Consider the following 15,887-nt stretch of genomic DNA (forward strand, 5'->3'; position numbering starts at 1 on the left):
ATTGGAAACACACAAGCTTCCGCATGTCCACTGAACATTTTTAGTAAATCCATGTGTGAAGATGCTAATAAACTGATTGCACATAATATATGACAATGAAGGTGTTCAAAAACAATCTGCTTCTTTATTATCACCACAGATATCAAAATCTCTTAGGTAATTAGAAACATTCCAATCTTTTCAACAGTTAATAATCCTCCATATGTGGACAATGCACAGAAAATAAATCTTAACTTACAGTTAAAAAAAGTGCTGATAACACTTGTTGTTTTTCATCTACTTTTTCCCTTTGGACTTGTCATTAATATTTGACTTTGGCAGACTGTGTGTGTATTTGTATGGCACTGGTAATGGTAGATGGCAATTGGGAGGGATGGGGGGGAGATTGTTATAATTGAAACAAAATCTAAACCTGACTTTGAATTTCACTCACGTTCTTCCTCATTTCACTCTTACCACCTAGATCTTGCTATACTGGAGTGAGGAGCAAGAGTCTTCATTTTTTTCTTCCCTCTCCTAATACCAATTATAGCACATTTAATATATTAGAAACAGAAATATCCTGACACTGAGATTTTTACAATAAAACATGGCAATGACCACGTTTACGAATAAGCACGATTATCCACTTCAGAGTATGGCATGAATCATTAATTCAGCATTCAACATTAGCTAGTCACTTGAGAGATTTGTTTTACAAAGAAATGAGGCCACTGCAACAGATTTTACTGTTGCGCATGTTTTAAACATTCAAACTCTTGGAATCATAACGTATGGCTTGCAATCAGGAGCAAATTTTCTCTATTAAATACACCAAAATCCAGAGTACAATAACGTTACCATATTACAGTAAATTGCATAAATAGCAGTAAATTCTGGTAAACTTAAAGCAAGTTTTATATGGACAAAGTAAATCAAGTATATTTATGATACGACATTAATCATTTCTTGCACAAAATGGGTCTTTGCAAATTATTTGCATCATCTATTTGCTGCCTGCAATTAGGTTATGCTAATCCCATGTTGTATAAACACTGATTCAAACTCCGTAAGATCAGTCATAAATTAGAATTGACTGCTCAGTTGCAAAGTTTGCCAGAATCTCAAGTTTGATGCTGGCATATTTGACAATAGATTTCAAGTTCTCAGTAATTCAACAAGAAGATATCAGGCATTCTCCAGGAAAAAGTTACTTTCTTCAAGATTAACAAAACAAATTTACTTCAGGAAAGTTTATACACGATCAGTTAACAGCATAGATTCCTGTAAGTGTTTGGTGGGACTCTTCAGAATTGAGGTTGTGAGCTCCACACTGTTGGCGATTAGTAGCTACCAGAAGCTCTGTGTACACTGTACCTTGCCCAACCTGTGATGCCGAGGCCAAAGCACCATTTCTCACATTGGAATTTTGAATTGACGATGTAGTTTCTGTCCTGTAAAGTTGTGCTTTCATTTCACAGTAACCAAACCTGCTCAAAAGAATGTAGAAATCTCGACGAAAGGTCTTTGTAAAAAATGCATACAGAAAGGGATTGGCACAAGAATTTATTGGGTAAAACAGAACCAGAAGTATCTTGGAACTAGACACGGTGATGAAAGGGACCTTCAATGCCGCAGAAATAGCAAAGAAAGATATCGGTGACATGCAAATAAAATCAGTGAAGATTAGCACAGCCATTCGCTTAGCAATTTTTGTATCACCATTTGTAGAGATAAAGTTGGGGTTTCTAACTGTTAGGTAGATTTTAATATAGCAGAGACAAATGATCAAAAATGCAATCACATTCAGTAGCAAAATGAAAATGATATAAGCCTGAGACACTGGTGAGTTTATGTCCATAGGAAGGCAGATGCTAACCTTCTTGTAGTTACTGATTCCTAAAAGAGGCAGAATTGCAACAATGAAAGAAAATGCCCAACCACCACACATGATAACAATGGCATGCCTCAGATGGAGTTTTTTATCCAGCTGCATGGCATAAGTAATTGTATGCCACCTTTCCAGTGTGATTGTAGTAAGTGTGTACACTGATAACTCGCTGGCAAAAACAGTGAAGAATCCAGCAGATGCACAACCAGCACCAGTCTGCCAATCTATAGCATAGTTATAATACTGGCCTTTTGTTTGGATATCTACAGAAGCAATGAGCAACAAGTAAAGGCCCATGCAAAAGTCAGAAAAAGCAAGATTGCACATGAGAAACCGAGGGACAGTAAGTTTATATCTACTGGTTAATAAAACTACGAGAACAACAACATTCCCTATAATAGCAAGAATATTCATGAGCCAAATTATAACTCGTAGAATATCTTTACCCACAATATCTTCACATGGATTGAAGTCATCTGCTTTTGGATTACAGATCACATCTACTATATCGGAGCATAGCCCATAATCAAAAAATGGTTCGTCTTCATTCGAGTCAAACCATGCCTCACTTTCAAGGAAACCATATTGCTGTGGTAAAGCAGAGTTCAGCTCCACATATTTTTTTGAATGCGTGGATCCAATCTCCAATTCAGATTCAGAGCTTGTGTTGCTGAAAACATAATTCTTGCCATAGAACCTGTTACAGACTGGAGACCACAGAAACCTGGAAGAAAAAGAATTGCAAATTTTATAACAATCTTCATGAGAATTAAAGGACTGTGAATCAATAACACTTAAGGTTCATAAAGTGTCAGGAACATTGCGGGCATAATTGTTATCATCTAATAGGGTCTAGCGAGAATCCCTAGGATCAAGTGTAACGAGGGAACAAGTGATGGCTACATGTTAATGAGGGCAGAAATGGATAAGAACTGATCACGGGGGGTGATCATTATGTTAGAAATCTTGTGCTATGTGAATTGGAATAACACTCTTGACTAGAAAAGAAAATGCCTGGAACTTCATCTAACCAATATTTAAACCTCAGTTGTTTAATAAGAGTAAATTTTGTATAAAGCATGACAAAAAAAATTATTAAAACACCATTATTTCTCCATAAATGCACTTTAATGGATCCAACAGGACATCTGAATCCTGGAATACACCATTCATTTTAAACAAGGCTGCAGCATTTAAATGACCTGGGAGCCATTCCAGTGCTTTCTCTGGGCAGAAAGCAGAATTCATGTTTTGAGTCAGGTGACTCTTCATTAGAACTGAACTAGAGTTTTGATGAAGGATTACTCGACTGGAAGAGTTTACTCTGATTTCTTCCAACAGATGCTGCCAGACCTGCTGAGTTACTCCAGCAATTGCTGTTTTTGTTCCAGAGCAGAGGATCCTTTTACACAGTGGGTAGCAGGGGGAGGTTGACTGGAACAAAGGAAAATCTGCTGAAGGTCCAGATCTCATACATTAGTTATTAACATTTGCCCTGTGGGGAAAGAGAAGGCCACAATAATCATGACAGGGAAAAGGATAGAGGAGGGAAAACCGTGGTCAAGGGAGAATTCTCTCATAGATTCATAGAGAGGTCCAGCATGGAAACAGACCTTGCAGCCCAACTTGTCCATGCCAGCCAGTTTGCTAAACTGAACTTGTCCTATTTGACTGCATTTGGCCTATATCCCTCTAAGCCTTTCCTATTCATGTATCTGCCCAAATGATGTTTGATTTTGACTTCTTCCTTCCATACTGATGAGAATGATTCAGCTGAGAGACGAGTGAACTAAAATGGATATTCAGTTGTGTTAATTAGACAATTGTATTATAATGATCCTGCATGGAGCGTCGGAGGCTGAAGGGTGATCTTCTAGAGGTTTACAAAATCTTGAGGGGCATGGATAGAATAAATAGACAAAATCTTTTCCCTGGGGTTAGGGAGTCCAGAACTAGAGGGCATAGGTTTAGGGTGAAAGGGGGAAGATATAAAAGAGATCTACAGGGCAATTTTTTCACTCAGAGGGTGGTACTTGTATAGAATAAGCTGCCTGAGGAAGTGGTGGAGGCTGGTACAATTGCAACATTTAAAAGGCATTTGGATGGGTATATGAATAGGAAGAGTTTGGAGGGATATGGGCTGGGTGCTGGCAGGTGGGACTAGATTGGGTTGGGATATCTGGTCGGCATGGATGGGTTGGACTGAAGGGTCTGTTTCCATGCTGTACATCTCTATGACTCTATGACCCTATCTCAAGTTAACCAAGGAGAATTCAATAAATTTTGCAGAAAATAAAAGTGACATCTTCTGTCCAGGTGGCAGTTCATTTCCTTTGAAGTAGTTTGAAGTTGTACCAATTCACTTCACTCGGGATAGGAAATAAATGCTGGTCAAGCCACCATGTCACATCCCATGAGTGAATTAACGAAAAATACCTTGCAGATGTGGTACCTCTCCCAGAGAAACAGATCTGACTGAAACAAAGACAACTAAATTAAACTGGGCTGAAAATGTGTTGCTGGAAAAGCGCAGCAGGTCAGGCAGCATCCAAGGAGCAGGAGAATCGACGTTTCGGGCATGAGCCCTTCTTCAGGAATGAGGAAAATGTGCCAAGCAGGCTAAGATAAAAGGAAAGAGAGGAGGGACTTGGGAGAGGGGCATTGGAAATGCTATAGGTGGAAGGAGCTTAAGGTGAGGGTGACAGGCCGGAGTGGGGGTGGGGGCGGAGGCGTCAGGAAGAAGATTGCAGGTTAGGAAGGTGGTGCTAAGTTTGAGGGTTGGGACTGAGACAAGGTGGGGGAAGGGGAAATGAGGAAACTGGAGAAATCTGAGTTCATCCCTTGTGGTTGGAGGGTTCCTAGGTGGAAGATGAGGCGTTCTTCCTCCAGCCGTCTTCTTGCTATGGCCCCCACCCCCACTCCGGCCTATCACCCTCACCTTAACCTCCTTCCACCTATCGCATTTCCAATGCCCCTCCCCAAGTCCCTCCTCCCTACCTTTTATCTTAGCCTGCTTGGCACACTTTCCTCATTCCTGAAGAAGGGCTCATGCCCGAAACGTCGATTCTCCTGCTCCTTGGATGCTGCCTGACCTGCTGCGTTTTGCCAACAACACATTTTCAGCTCTGATCTTCAGCATCTGCAGTCCTCACTTTCTCCTAATTAAACTGGGGTCAAGCATTAAATTCTAAACAAATCTTCCATTGGAAATTGGTTTAACATGACCTCACACAGTAGAAGTTTTGATCAGTGAAGTTTACACATAAATGCTGAACTCACATTAGCAAGTTATTTTCACTCAGAGTTTGTAATGAGCAAGGAAATGAAGTACAAGTGTGTTTTGCCAATTAGAATTTGCATCTTCATATTTCTTTGAAGATGTGTTCTGATCTTAGTTTTGCCATTGTGGAGAAATGCTGAGTTAAGCTGAGGCAAAGCTCAACATCAAAGGAGCAATTATTGACACTGTCTGCCTGACATCAAATTATGTGCTGAACACAAGCAGGTTTTTCTAGTTCAAGCTGATGTTTATATTGCTGATGGGCCTCTTCACATCCTTTTCATCCTTCTCTATAAGCATACCCTTTTATTTCTTTATTCCTCATGTGTTTATCTATTATCTCCTTAAATACTACTATCGTTTTCACTTCAGCTATCTATTTTGATAGTAGGTTTCATATTGTACACGTTAAGTGGGAAAAGAGATACTCCTGAGTTTATGTTGGATTTATTACTATCATCTTATTGGAATACTGAGTTTTAGCCTTAACACAGGGGGTAAGAATCTCTTCAATATTGATATGATGAAACTTTTTCTTAATCTTAAAGACATTTATCAGTTCACTCTTTTTCATTTTCTTTTCTTGTTCAATCTATAGTGAAAGGTATAACCTCTTGAGTATAGAAGTTGGAGAACTCATGTTGAGGTTGGACAGGACATTGATGAGATCTCTTTTGGAATACTGTGTCCAGTTTTGGTCACCCAGTTATAAGAAAGATATTATTAAGTGGGTGAGGGTTCAGAAGAGATTTATCGGGATGTTGATGGGTATGGAAGGGTTGAGTTATAAAGAAAGGTTGGATGGGTTGGAACTTCTTTCACTGTAGCATAGAAGGTTGAGAGATGACATTATAGAAGTTTATAAAATAATGAGGGGTATAGACCAAGTTAATGGTAGTTCTTGTTTCCCTAGTAAAGGGGAATTTAAGACTAGGCACATTTTTAAGTTGAGAGGAGAGAGATTTAAAAAAGACATGAGGGGCAAACGTTTTACACAGAGGGTGGTTCATGTGTGGAATGAACTTCCTGAGGAAGTGTTGGATGTGGGGACAATTACAATGTTGAAGACATTTGGATAGATACCTAAATAGAAAAGGTTTAGAAGGACATGGGCAAGGAGCAGACAGGTGGGACTAGTTTAGTTTGGGATTATGTTTGGCATGGACTGGTTGGGCTGAAGTGTCTGTTTCCATGCTCAATGACTGTGTGACTCTCAATTCAGATACAATTTTCATAAATCTTTTCTTCATCCTTTCCAGTGTCTCTACATCCATTCACAACATGGAAACTGGAACTATATACACTACTTTACCTCAAGGTTTCATATAAGTTTATCACTATTTCTCAGCTTTTCAATTCTATCATTGTATAAAGAAACATTAGTACTCATTTTCTTTTCTTTTTTAAAGGGTTTTTATTAATCTCTGTTGTCACTTTTTAGTGATTTGTGTATTAATACCTCTATATTACATAGCTTTATATTGTAACTTTAATTTTCAAGGCATGTGTGGCATCTTTAAACTTGCTAAAATATATCAAGACCTCAAATGTAGGTATATTTCAATTCGTTTACTAATTACCTACTTATTCTGCAAGTTGAGTGACATGTTTTTGTATATTGTCACATTATCACAATATTAACTATAACTCTTTGCCTTCTATGAATTTCTGACCTCTAGTGTCTTTTACAAATTTTAAAATTGTATTTCCAACTCCAAAGTCCAAGTTGTTTATGGAAATAGTGAATGGTAGTGACCTGAACAACTATTTTGGGGAACCTCACTTCCACTAGTTTGCTGATCTGAATAACTACATTTAGAACCTGTTTTGTAAACAGTTTTCTGTCCATTCTAAAAACCGTCCTCTGACTTTGCATGCCCGGACTTCACTTATGAATCGAATTAGCTTTACATAGTTCAAATATTTACACAGCTATTCACATGGTAAAATCGTTTGAAAGAATTTGTTGAATGAGATGGCAAGTGCTCTTCTTGATTGGTAGTTAAGGTGAGAACAGCCTCGGTATCCATGAAAGAAAATAGATTTGTATTTCCTCATTACAATTATCACATTTTAATGATTTAACAACACTTATAACGTTTGAGTCTTTTCCACACATATGACCCAATCATTTGTTTTGCTATCTGTAAAATTTTAAATAAATGTGAAAGAAGAAATCAGAGCATTTTATTATTAGTTTGCTGGTGGTCAAAATGTTTCAATGAGATTTCTCAACCTACTTCATTGTAACATTGCTACTGAACACCTGGTGATCGTCTTGACTTGGTGCCAGATCCAAATTGATATTGACAGAGAGTAAATCCACACCACAGTGAGCACGGGATTTTTATGGATGGTTATTTTTTGAGGTTAGCATGGAGTGCAGGTGCTTTGTCATGTAACAGCTAATTCCATTGCATCTATCATACCACCCTTGGTCACTCGTTCTGTCATTTCCTCAAATAATTCGATAAATTTTGATGAAGCATGGACTTGCATTTTGAAATCTATGCTGACGATTTTTTCTCATTTATCATGTTGAAGGGTCATCATCAACCTGGAAGCAATAGCTTTGCTTCCCTTCTAAGAGGCAGCTTAACATAGTGTCATAGGTCATACGCAAGGAAACATATCCTTCGATCCAAACAGTCCATGCCGGACATTATATCTCTAAAATTTTATGTTTTTATTTCAGACTTCCAGCATCTGTAAAATTTTATTTTTGGATTTTTACTGGATCATTTATCATATTTTAGCTTTCTAAGCGTCTTTCTATTGTTAATACTGCCTCAAAGCAAAAGCTGTAACATCTAGGGAATTAATGGATAGCATTATGGTGATATTATTGGGTCAGTGATATAAATGCCTGGATTCCTGGTCTGGGTCATTCATTCAAATGTACCAATGGCAGTTTGGGGAATTTAAATTTAATTAACACATAAATCTAGAATGAAAACCTAGACTCAATAATAGTGATAATTTAACAACTGGATTGTTGTGTGCAGCAATTTGGTTCACTGATCTCCTTCAGTAAATTATATCCTGACTTTGCCTGGTCACTGTTTTGAAAAATGTAGGGGGTGATCGATTCAAAGTGGAACATGGCATGAACAATCAAGTTTCTGGTATTGAGACTGGCTGTAATGTAATGAGGGGTATGTCGGGTTTAAAGAGATCAATTGTGTTAGAGGATTCTCTAGTCAGAGGTACAGACAGACCTGTGGCCAGCAGCGAATGGTGGGTTGCTTCCCTGGTGCCAGGATGCCAGGATCAAGGATGTCTCAGAGAGGGTGCAGAATGTTCTCAAGGGGGAGAGGCGCCAGCAAGAGGTCATTGTCCACATTGGAACCAAAGACAGAGAAGGGTAAAGGTTGAGATTCTGAAGGGAGATTCCAGAGAGTTAGGCAGGAATTTAAAAAGGAGGTCCTCGACAGTAGTAATATCTTGATTACTCTTGGTGCTACGAGCTAGTGAGGGCACGAATAGGAGGATGGTGCAGATGAATGCATGGCTGAGGGGCTCATGTATGGGAGAAGGATTCACATTTTTGGATCATTGGAATCTCTTTTGGGGTAGAAGTGAATCTGTACAAGAAGGACGGATTGCACCTAAATTAGAAGGGGACTGATATACAGCCAGGGAGATTTGCTTGAACTGCTCGGGAGGATTTAAACTAGAAAGGTGGGGGGTGGGACCCAGGGAGATAGTGAAAAAGAGATCGATCTGAGATGGGTACAATTGAGAACAGAAGTAAGTCAAACATTCAGGGCAGGCAGAAATAAAGTAGGACTAATAAATTAAACTGCATTTACTTCAATGCAAGGGGCCTAACAGGGAAGGCAGATGAACTCAGGGCATGGGACTGGGATATCATAGCAATTACAGACACATGGCTCAGAGATGGACAGGACTGGCAGCTTAATGTTCCAGGATACAAATGCTACAGGAAGGATAGAAAAGGAGGCAAGAGAGGAGGGGGAGTGGCGTTTTTGATAAGGGATAGCGTTACAGCTGTACTGAGAGAGGATATTCCCAGAAATGCATCCAGGGAAGTTATTTGGATGGTACTGAGAAATAAGAAAGGGATGATCACCTTATTAGGATTGTATTATAGACGCCCCAATAGTCAGAGGGAAATTGAGAAATAAACTTGTAATGGGATCTCACCTATCTGTAAGAATAATAGGGAGGTTATGGTAGGGGATTTTAACTTTCCAAATATAGTGTTATGGGTTTAGATTAGATTAGATTAGACTTACAGTGTGGAAACAGGCCCTTCGGCCCAACAAGTCCACACCGACCCGCCGAAGCGCAACCCACCCATACCCTTACCTAACACTACGGGCAATTTAGCATGGCCAATTCACCTGACCCGCACATCTTTGTGACTGTGGGAGGAAACCGGAGCACCCGGAGGAAACCCACGCAGACACGGGGAGAACGTGCAAACTCCACACAGTCAGTCGCCTGAGTCGGGAATTGAACCCAGGTCTCTGGTGCTGTGAGGCAGCAGTGCTAACCACTGTGCCACCGTGCCGCCCAATGGAGCGGAATTTGTTAAGTGTACAAGAAAATTTTCTGATCCAATTCGTGGATGTACCTACTATCGAAGGTGCAAAACTTGACCTACTTTTGGGAAATAAGACAGGGCAGGTGACTGAGATGTCAGTGGGGCCAGCGACCCTAATTCTATTAGAATTAAAATAGTGATGGAAAAGGATACACCAGATTTAAAAGTTTAAATTCAAAATTGGAGAAAGACCCATTTTGACGGTATTAGGCAAGAACTTTCAAAAGCTGATTGGGGGCAAACGTTCACAGGTAAAGAGATGGCTGGAAAATGGGAAGCCTTCAGAAATGAGATAACAAGAAAGTATATTTCTGTCAGGGTGAAAGAAAAGGCTGGTCAGTATAGAGAATGCTGGATGACTAAAGAAATTGAGGGTTTGGTTCAGAAAAAGAAGGAAGCATATGTAAGGTATAGACAGGATAGATTGAGTGAATCCTTAGAAGAGTATAAAGGCAGTAGGAGTATACTGAAGAGGGAAATCAGGAGGGCAAAAAGGGGACATGAGGTAGCTTTGGCAAATAGAATTAAGGAGAATTGAAAGGGTTTTTACAAATATATTAAGGACAAAAGGGTAACTAGGGAAAGAATAGGACCCCTCAAAGATCAACAATGCAGCCTTTGTATGGAGCTGCAGGAGATGGGGGGAGATATGAAATGAGTATTTTTCATCAGTATTTACTGTGGAAAGGGATATGGAAGATACAGAATGTAGGGAAATAGACGGTGACATCTTGCAAAATGTCCATATTACGGAGAAGGAAGTGCTGGATGTCTTGAAATGCTTAAAGGTGGATAAATTCCCAGGACCTGATCAGGTGTACCCTGGAACTCTGAGGGAAGCTAGGGAAATGACGTCTGGGCCTCTGGCTGAGATATTTGTATTATCGATAGTCACAGGTGAGGTGCCGGAAGACTGGAGGTTGGTTAATGTGGTGCAACTGTTTAAGAAAGAAGGTAAGGACAAGCCAGGGAACTACAGACCAGTGAGCCTGTCGTTGGTGGTGGACAAGTTGTTGGAGGGAATCCTGAGGGACAGGATGTACATGTATTTGGAAAGGCAAGGACTGATTCGGGATAGTCAACATGGCTTTGTGTGTGGGAAATCATGTCTAGGATAGTGAAGGAGGCATTTGGTATGCTTTCCTTTATCAGCCAGAGTATTGAGTGCAGGAGTTGGGAGGTCATGTTGCGGCTGTACAGGACATTGGTTAGGCCACTGTTGGAATATTGCGTGCAATTCTGGTCTTCTTCCTATCGGAAAGATGTTGTGAAACTTGAAAGGGTTCAGAAAAGATTTACAAGGATGTTGTCAGGATTGGAAGATTTGAGCTATACAGAGAGGCTGTACAGGCTGGGGCTGATATTTCTCGAGCGTCGGAGGCTGAGGGGTGACCTTATAGAGGTTTACAACATTATAAGGGGCATGGACAGGATAAATAGACAAAGTCTTTTCCCTGGGGTGGGTGAGTCCAGAACTAGAGGGCATAAGTTTAGGGTGAGAGAGGAAAGATATTAAAGGGACCTAAGGAGTAACTTTTTTGCAGAGGGTGGTATGTGTGTGTGGAATGAGCTGCCTGAGGAAGTGGTGGAGGCTGGTACAATTGCAACATTTAAGAGGCATTTGGATTGGTATATGAACAGGAATGGTTTGGAGGCATATGGGCCAGGTGCTGGCAGGTGGGACTAGATTGAGTTGGTATAACTGGTCAGCATGGATGGGTTGGACCAAAGGTTCTGTTTCTGTGCTGTACATCTCTATGACTTTATGACTCTACATGTGACTCCAGATCTCTAGCAATGTGGTTGACATATAACTGCACTCTAAAGTGGCTGAGTAGGTACATCAAACTCAGTCGACGTGGCTCAGTGTTTGGCATTGCTGCCTCATGGCATCAGGGATCCTGGTTTAATTCCAGTCTAGGTTGACTGTCTGTATGGAGGTTGCATGTTCTCCCCATTTTTGCTAGGGTGCTTCGGTTTCCTGCCACGGTCCAAAGATGGGCAGGTGCGGTAGGATTGGCCACGGTAAATGTCGGTTTATGGGGACTCTAAAACCCAATCGAGTTTGAATTTATTGTTTTGTCAACACTGAACCGATGAGACAATCTGCTGCTGGGGTTATAAAAATGCAGGTCTTTTGAAAATTGCAGACAGAGCAACTGTCATTAACACAGATCCAAGAAAGTAGGAAACACTCTCTCAAAAATACCTTTTCATATGAAACATACTCACAGTAAAAAAAAAGATGACCCACAGAGATCTTCAGCCAAAAGAAGATAGCCATCAAAGATGCCAGATGCTGTATGGTTTTGAAATTAAGTTGATGTAATTTTAATAAGTGTCTTATTGGAACAGCATATTGTCATAATTTGGAGGCAGATAATAAACAGTTCACAGAAAGGGAGGCTTAGAGTTTTGAATAGTTGTTGTTTAATGTTTACTTTTACAGTTAAAAAATAAATTGATGATATTGTCTTTAAATAGTGGAATTTGGGAGTTCTTTGTCACTCATATTTTAATAGATTATGAGGTGAGGTGAGCTTTTCTGGGTGTTTCCTTTAATTAACAGAAGGGTTCACCGCCATGTTGTCATAAGAGGATCTGGGTGTTGCTGACTGGGCCAGCATATATTGACCATCCCTAATTGCCCAGAGGGCAATTGAGAGTCAACCACATTGTGTGGGTCTGGAATCAAAGGTAGGCCAGACAATGTAAGGATGATAGTTTCCTTCCCTAAAGTGAAGCAGATGGGTGTTTCCCATAATTGACAATGGCTTCATGGTCATTGCTAGTCTTTTAGATCCAAACTTTTTTTGAATTCCATGGTGTGATTCAAACTCAAGTCCCCATAGCACTACCATAGCAAAATCTCGGAATAATAAATTGGAAAGTAACGCAAATGCTAATTATCAGAAATAAAACAAAAACTGCTGGAAATACATAGTATTCATGTGACAAAAGCCACATTCTTGGAAATATGGTAACCTGTCTTTTCAGTTGCTGACTGATATGCTGTATACTTTCAGCATTTTTTTTGTTTTATTTACAATCTCTCAGACATACGTTCATTCCTTTATAAATTTATATTGACCAACATGGGAAAAAGAACAAACACACTCACTCCTTTTTCTTCTGAGCATTTTCATTCTCGAAGGCGCAGCAGTGGCTCGAGTATGTCATACTGGCTTCCCTTAGTTCAACAAAGTTGGTCAGAGGTGGTAACTTTTTCAAGTTATTGGTCGACTGAGCTATGAGCTTCTTAATAGATTTCAAGCCGTGAATCGGAAGTGCAGTGATACCAGTTCTGGAAATATCCCTGTGAAAATAATGGAAGCCTGTTGGTTTCCATGGTATCATTACTGAATAATTAAATCGTATTGCTCCTGACATGAGATCTCTAGAATTCTGTTTGCAAATGAGGAAAGAATTATGTACATACATGAATTGGACTTTGTATGTTTGAAGCATCCTACAAATATTTAAGAGAATTACTGTATTACCAATAAGAAGATGTGAGAATGTGCATGTGTTCATCTTTGGCTGATGTGTATAAAGAAGTAACTGTCTGTACACCACACATATGTGAATACCAACTGAGGTCATCATGTGCCACATGAATCTAATTGCAATAGAAATACAAAGAGCAGGAAAAGACAGGGTCTAACCTTGGATCCAAACTGTAAATGTCTGTGTACAACTGGGGTCTGAATCAATAATAGAACATTATGCAATTGTATAACTGATAAATATACCTAATAAATAGTAAGAAACTAAAGGAATAGGATCTCTAGGTAGTTTATTTCCATTGATGGATGTCACCCAAAAACCAACATTAGTCTCCATCTACTCACCTAGAATTGTCAGTCCACAGAGTTGCCAATGAATAATGTGTTAACTTTATCATAACTCATTTTTAACTATGTTAAATTGTTTCCGAGGATGAGGAAGACCTGGAACTAAAAGAGCATGAAATATTTCACAAATAATGACCTACAAAGAACTGTTAGTTCAGCAGCTATTGGAAAGGTGTAATATTAGTTGGCTTATCTGCGCTTTCCATCAATACCTCCTTCCAATGACCCAGGCTGCTGAAGTTGGCCAAGGAAACATAGTCTTCTTCAAACCAGTGTACACATTCATTAGTGATATTACTACATTATTTGAACCTTCATCACAAATATATTGTTCCACACACCACAGAATTACTTTGTTAGAGTGGAGTGCAGATAACCTTTCATTTTAAACTTTGAAGATCAAGCTAACTCCTCCAGACTTATAATCCGATTTTGCAATTATTTTCCATAGATGTGGATGTCTCCTTCAGATGGGCCTTCTGACATACCTGTAGTAAAGTCTGCTGGAAGATAGTCCATATATAGTCAGTGAATATCAATCATCTTTATTGATTGTGAATTGATGGAGAAGATGTCAAGAAAGGACAGCTCAGGAACCTGCAGATTTGGGGCCTAGTTCCTTATGATTGGACATCATTATGACATTGCACCCATGCACATGCTGAGCAGCTATCTAAGTCAAGATGTCATTATCCCTTTAGTCCATGATAATAACCTCTTCGTATAGGCAGTTGTGTGAAAGCTGAGTCCATATGAAAAGTGATAGGCCATAGGGAAACAGACAGAAGGATTTTGTTTTCTTAGTTGCAGTCACACTTATCTTTCTTCACTATTGTCCTGTCATTCACCTTGTACTGCTGAAACTCATGGTATACTTGCTTGTTTTTGCCTTTTGTGAATATGACAAAAATGATTGAAAGCACTGTGAGGTGACAGTTTGCCCAATTAAAATCAAGAATTACCATAGTCTCACCAGACTATTAGAGACAGAGAGAGAGTAAGAGAGAGAGAGAGAGAGAGATGACTGGTGATCGTTTAACGTCAGGGCCACTATGCCTCAGGCAAGGGATGAGTCATAGTGTCATAGAGATGTACACATGGAAACAGACGCACAAGTCCAACTTGTCCATACCGACCAGATAACAACCTAATCTAGTCGCATTTGCCAGCAGTTGGCCCATATCCTTCTAAACCCTTCCAATTTATATACACATCCATATGCCTTTTAAATGCTATAGTTGTATTAGCCTTCACCACTTCCTCTGGCAGCTCATTCCATACACACATCACCCTCTGCGTGAAAAAGTTGCCCGTTAGGACCTTTATATCTTTCCCCTCTCGCTCTAAACCTATGCCTTTAGTTCTGGACTCCCTCACCCCAGAGAAAAGATCTTGTCTACTTAGTCTATCCATGCCCCTCATGATTTTGTAAACCTCTATAAGGTCACCACTCAGCCTCTGACGCTCCAGGGAAAACAGCCCAGCCTATTCAGCCTCTCCCTATAGCTCAAATCCTCCAATCCTGGCAACAACCTTGCCAATCTTTTCTGAACCCTTTCAAGTTTCACAACATCTTTCCGATAGGAAAGAGACCAGAATTGCACACAATATTCCAAAAATGGCCAAAACCAATGACCTGTACAGGCACAACATGACCTCCCAACTTCTGTACTTAATACTCTGACCAATAAAGGAAAGCATACCAAACACCTTCTTCAATATCCCATCTACCTGCAACACTACTTTCAAGGAACTATGAACCTGAACTCCAAGGTCTCTTTGCTCAGCAAGTATATAAGTCCTGCTCTGATTTGCTTTTCTAAAATGTAGCACTTTGCATTTATCTAAATTAAACTCCATCTGCCACTCCTCAGCCCATTGGCCCATCTGATCAAGATCCCATTGTACTCTGCGGTAACCTTCCTCACTGTCCACTATACATCCACTTTTGGTGTCATCTGCAAACTTACTTATTATATCTCTTACGCTCACATACAAATCATTTATATAAATAATGAAAAGTAGTGAACCCAGCACCAATCCTTGTGACACATCACTGGTCACAGGCCTCCAGTCTGAAAAACAACCCTCCATCACTACCCTTTGCCTTCTAACATTGAGCCAGTTCTGTATCCAAATGGCTAGTTTTTCCTGTATTCCGTGAGCTCTAACCTTGCTAACCAGTGTCCCATGAGGAAGCTTGTCAAATGCCTTACTGGAGTCCATACAGATCACGTTCCCCACTCTGCCCTCATCAATCTTCTTTGTTACTTCTTCAAAAATCTCAATCAAGTTTGTGAGACATAATTTTCC

General features: G+C 39.8%; 1 protein-coding gene across 1 annotated transcript in view; it reads right to left on the reverse strand.

The window, feature by feature from the left end:
• Positions 1–1,079: 1,079 nt before the first annotated feature.
• fshr (follicle stimulating hormone receptor) overlaps positions 1,080–15,887 on the reverse strand; it is a 28,220-nt gene continuing 13,412 nt past the window's right edge. The window contains exons 4-5 of the mRNA XM_060831126.1: positions 12,842–13,036; positions 1,080–2,438 (exon numbers count right to left, since the gene is read on the reverse strand). Coding sequence (XP_060687109.1) covers positions 1,244–2,438; positions 12,842–13,036 — 1,390 coding nt within the window. The 3' untranslated portion in view covers positions 1,080–1,243. The remainder of the gene's footprint in view (positions 2,439–12,841; positions 13,037–15,887) is intronic.

Source organism: Hemiscyllium ocellatum, chromosome 10, assembly GCF_020745735.1.
Source record: "Hemiscyllium ocellatum isolate sHemOce1 chromosome 10, sHemOce1.pat.X.cur, whole genome shotgun sequence".
Lineage (NCBI taxonomy): Eukaryota > Metazoa > Chordata > Chondrichthyes > Orectolobiformes > Hemiscylliidae > Hemiscyllium > Hemiscyllium ocellatum.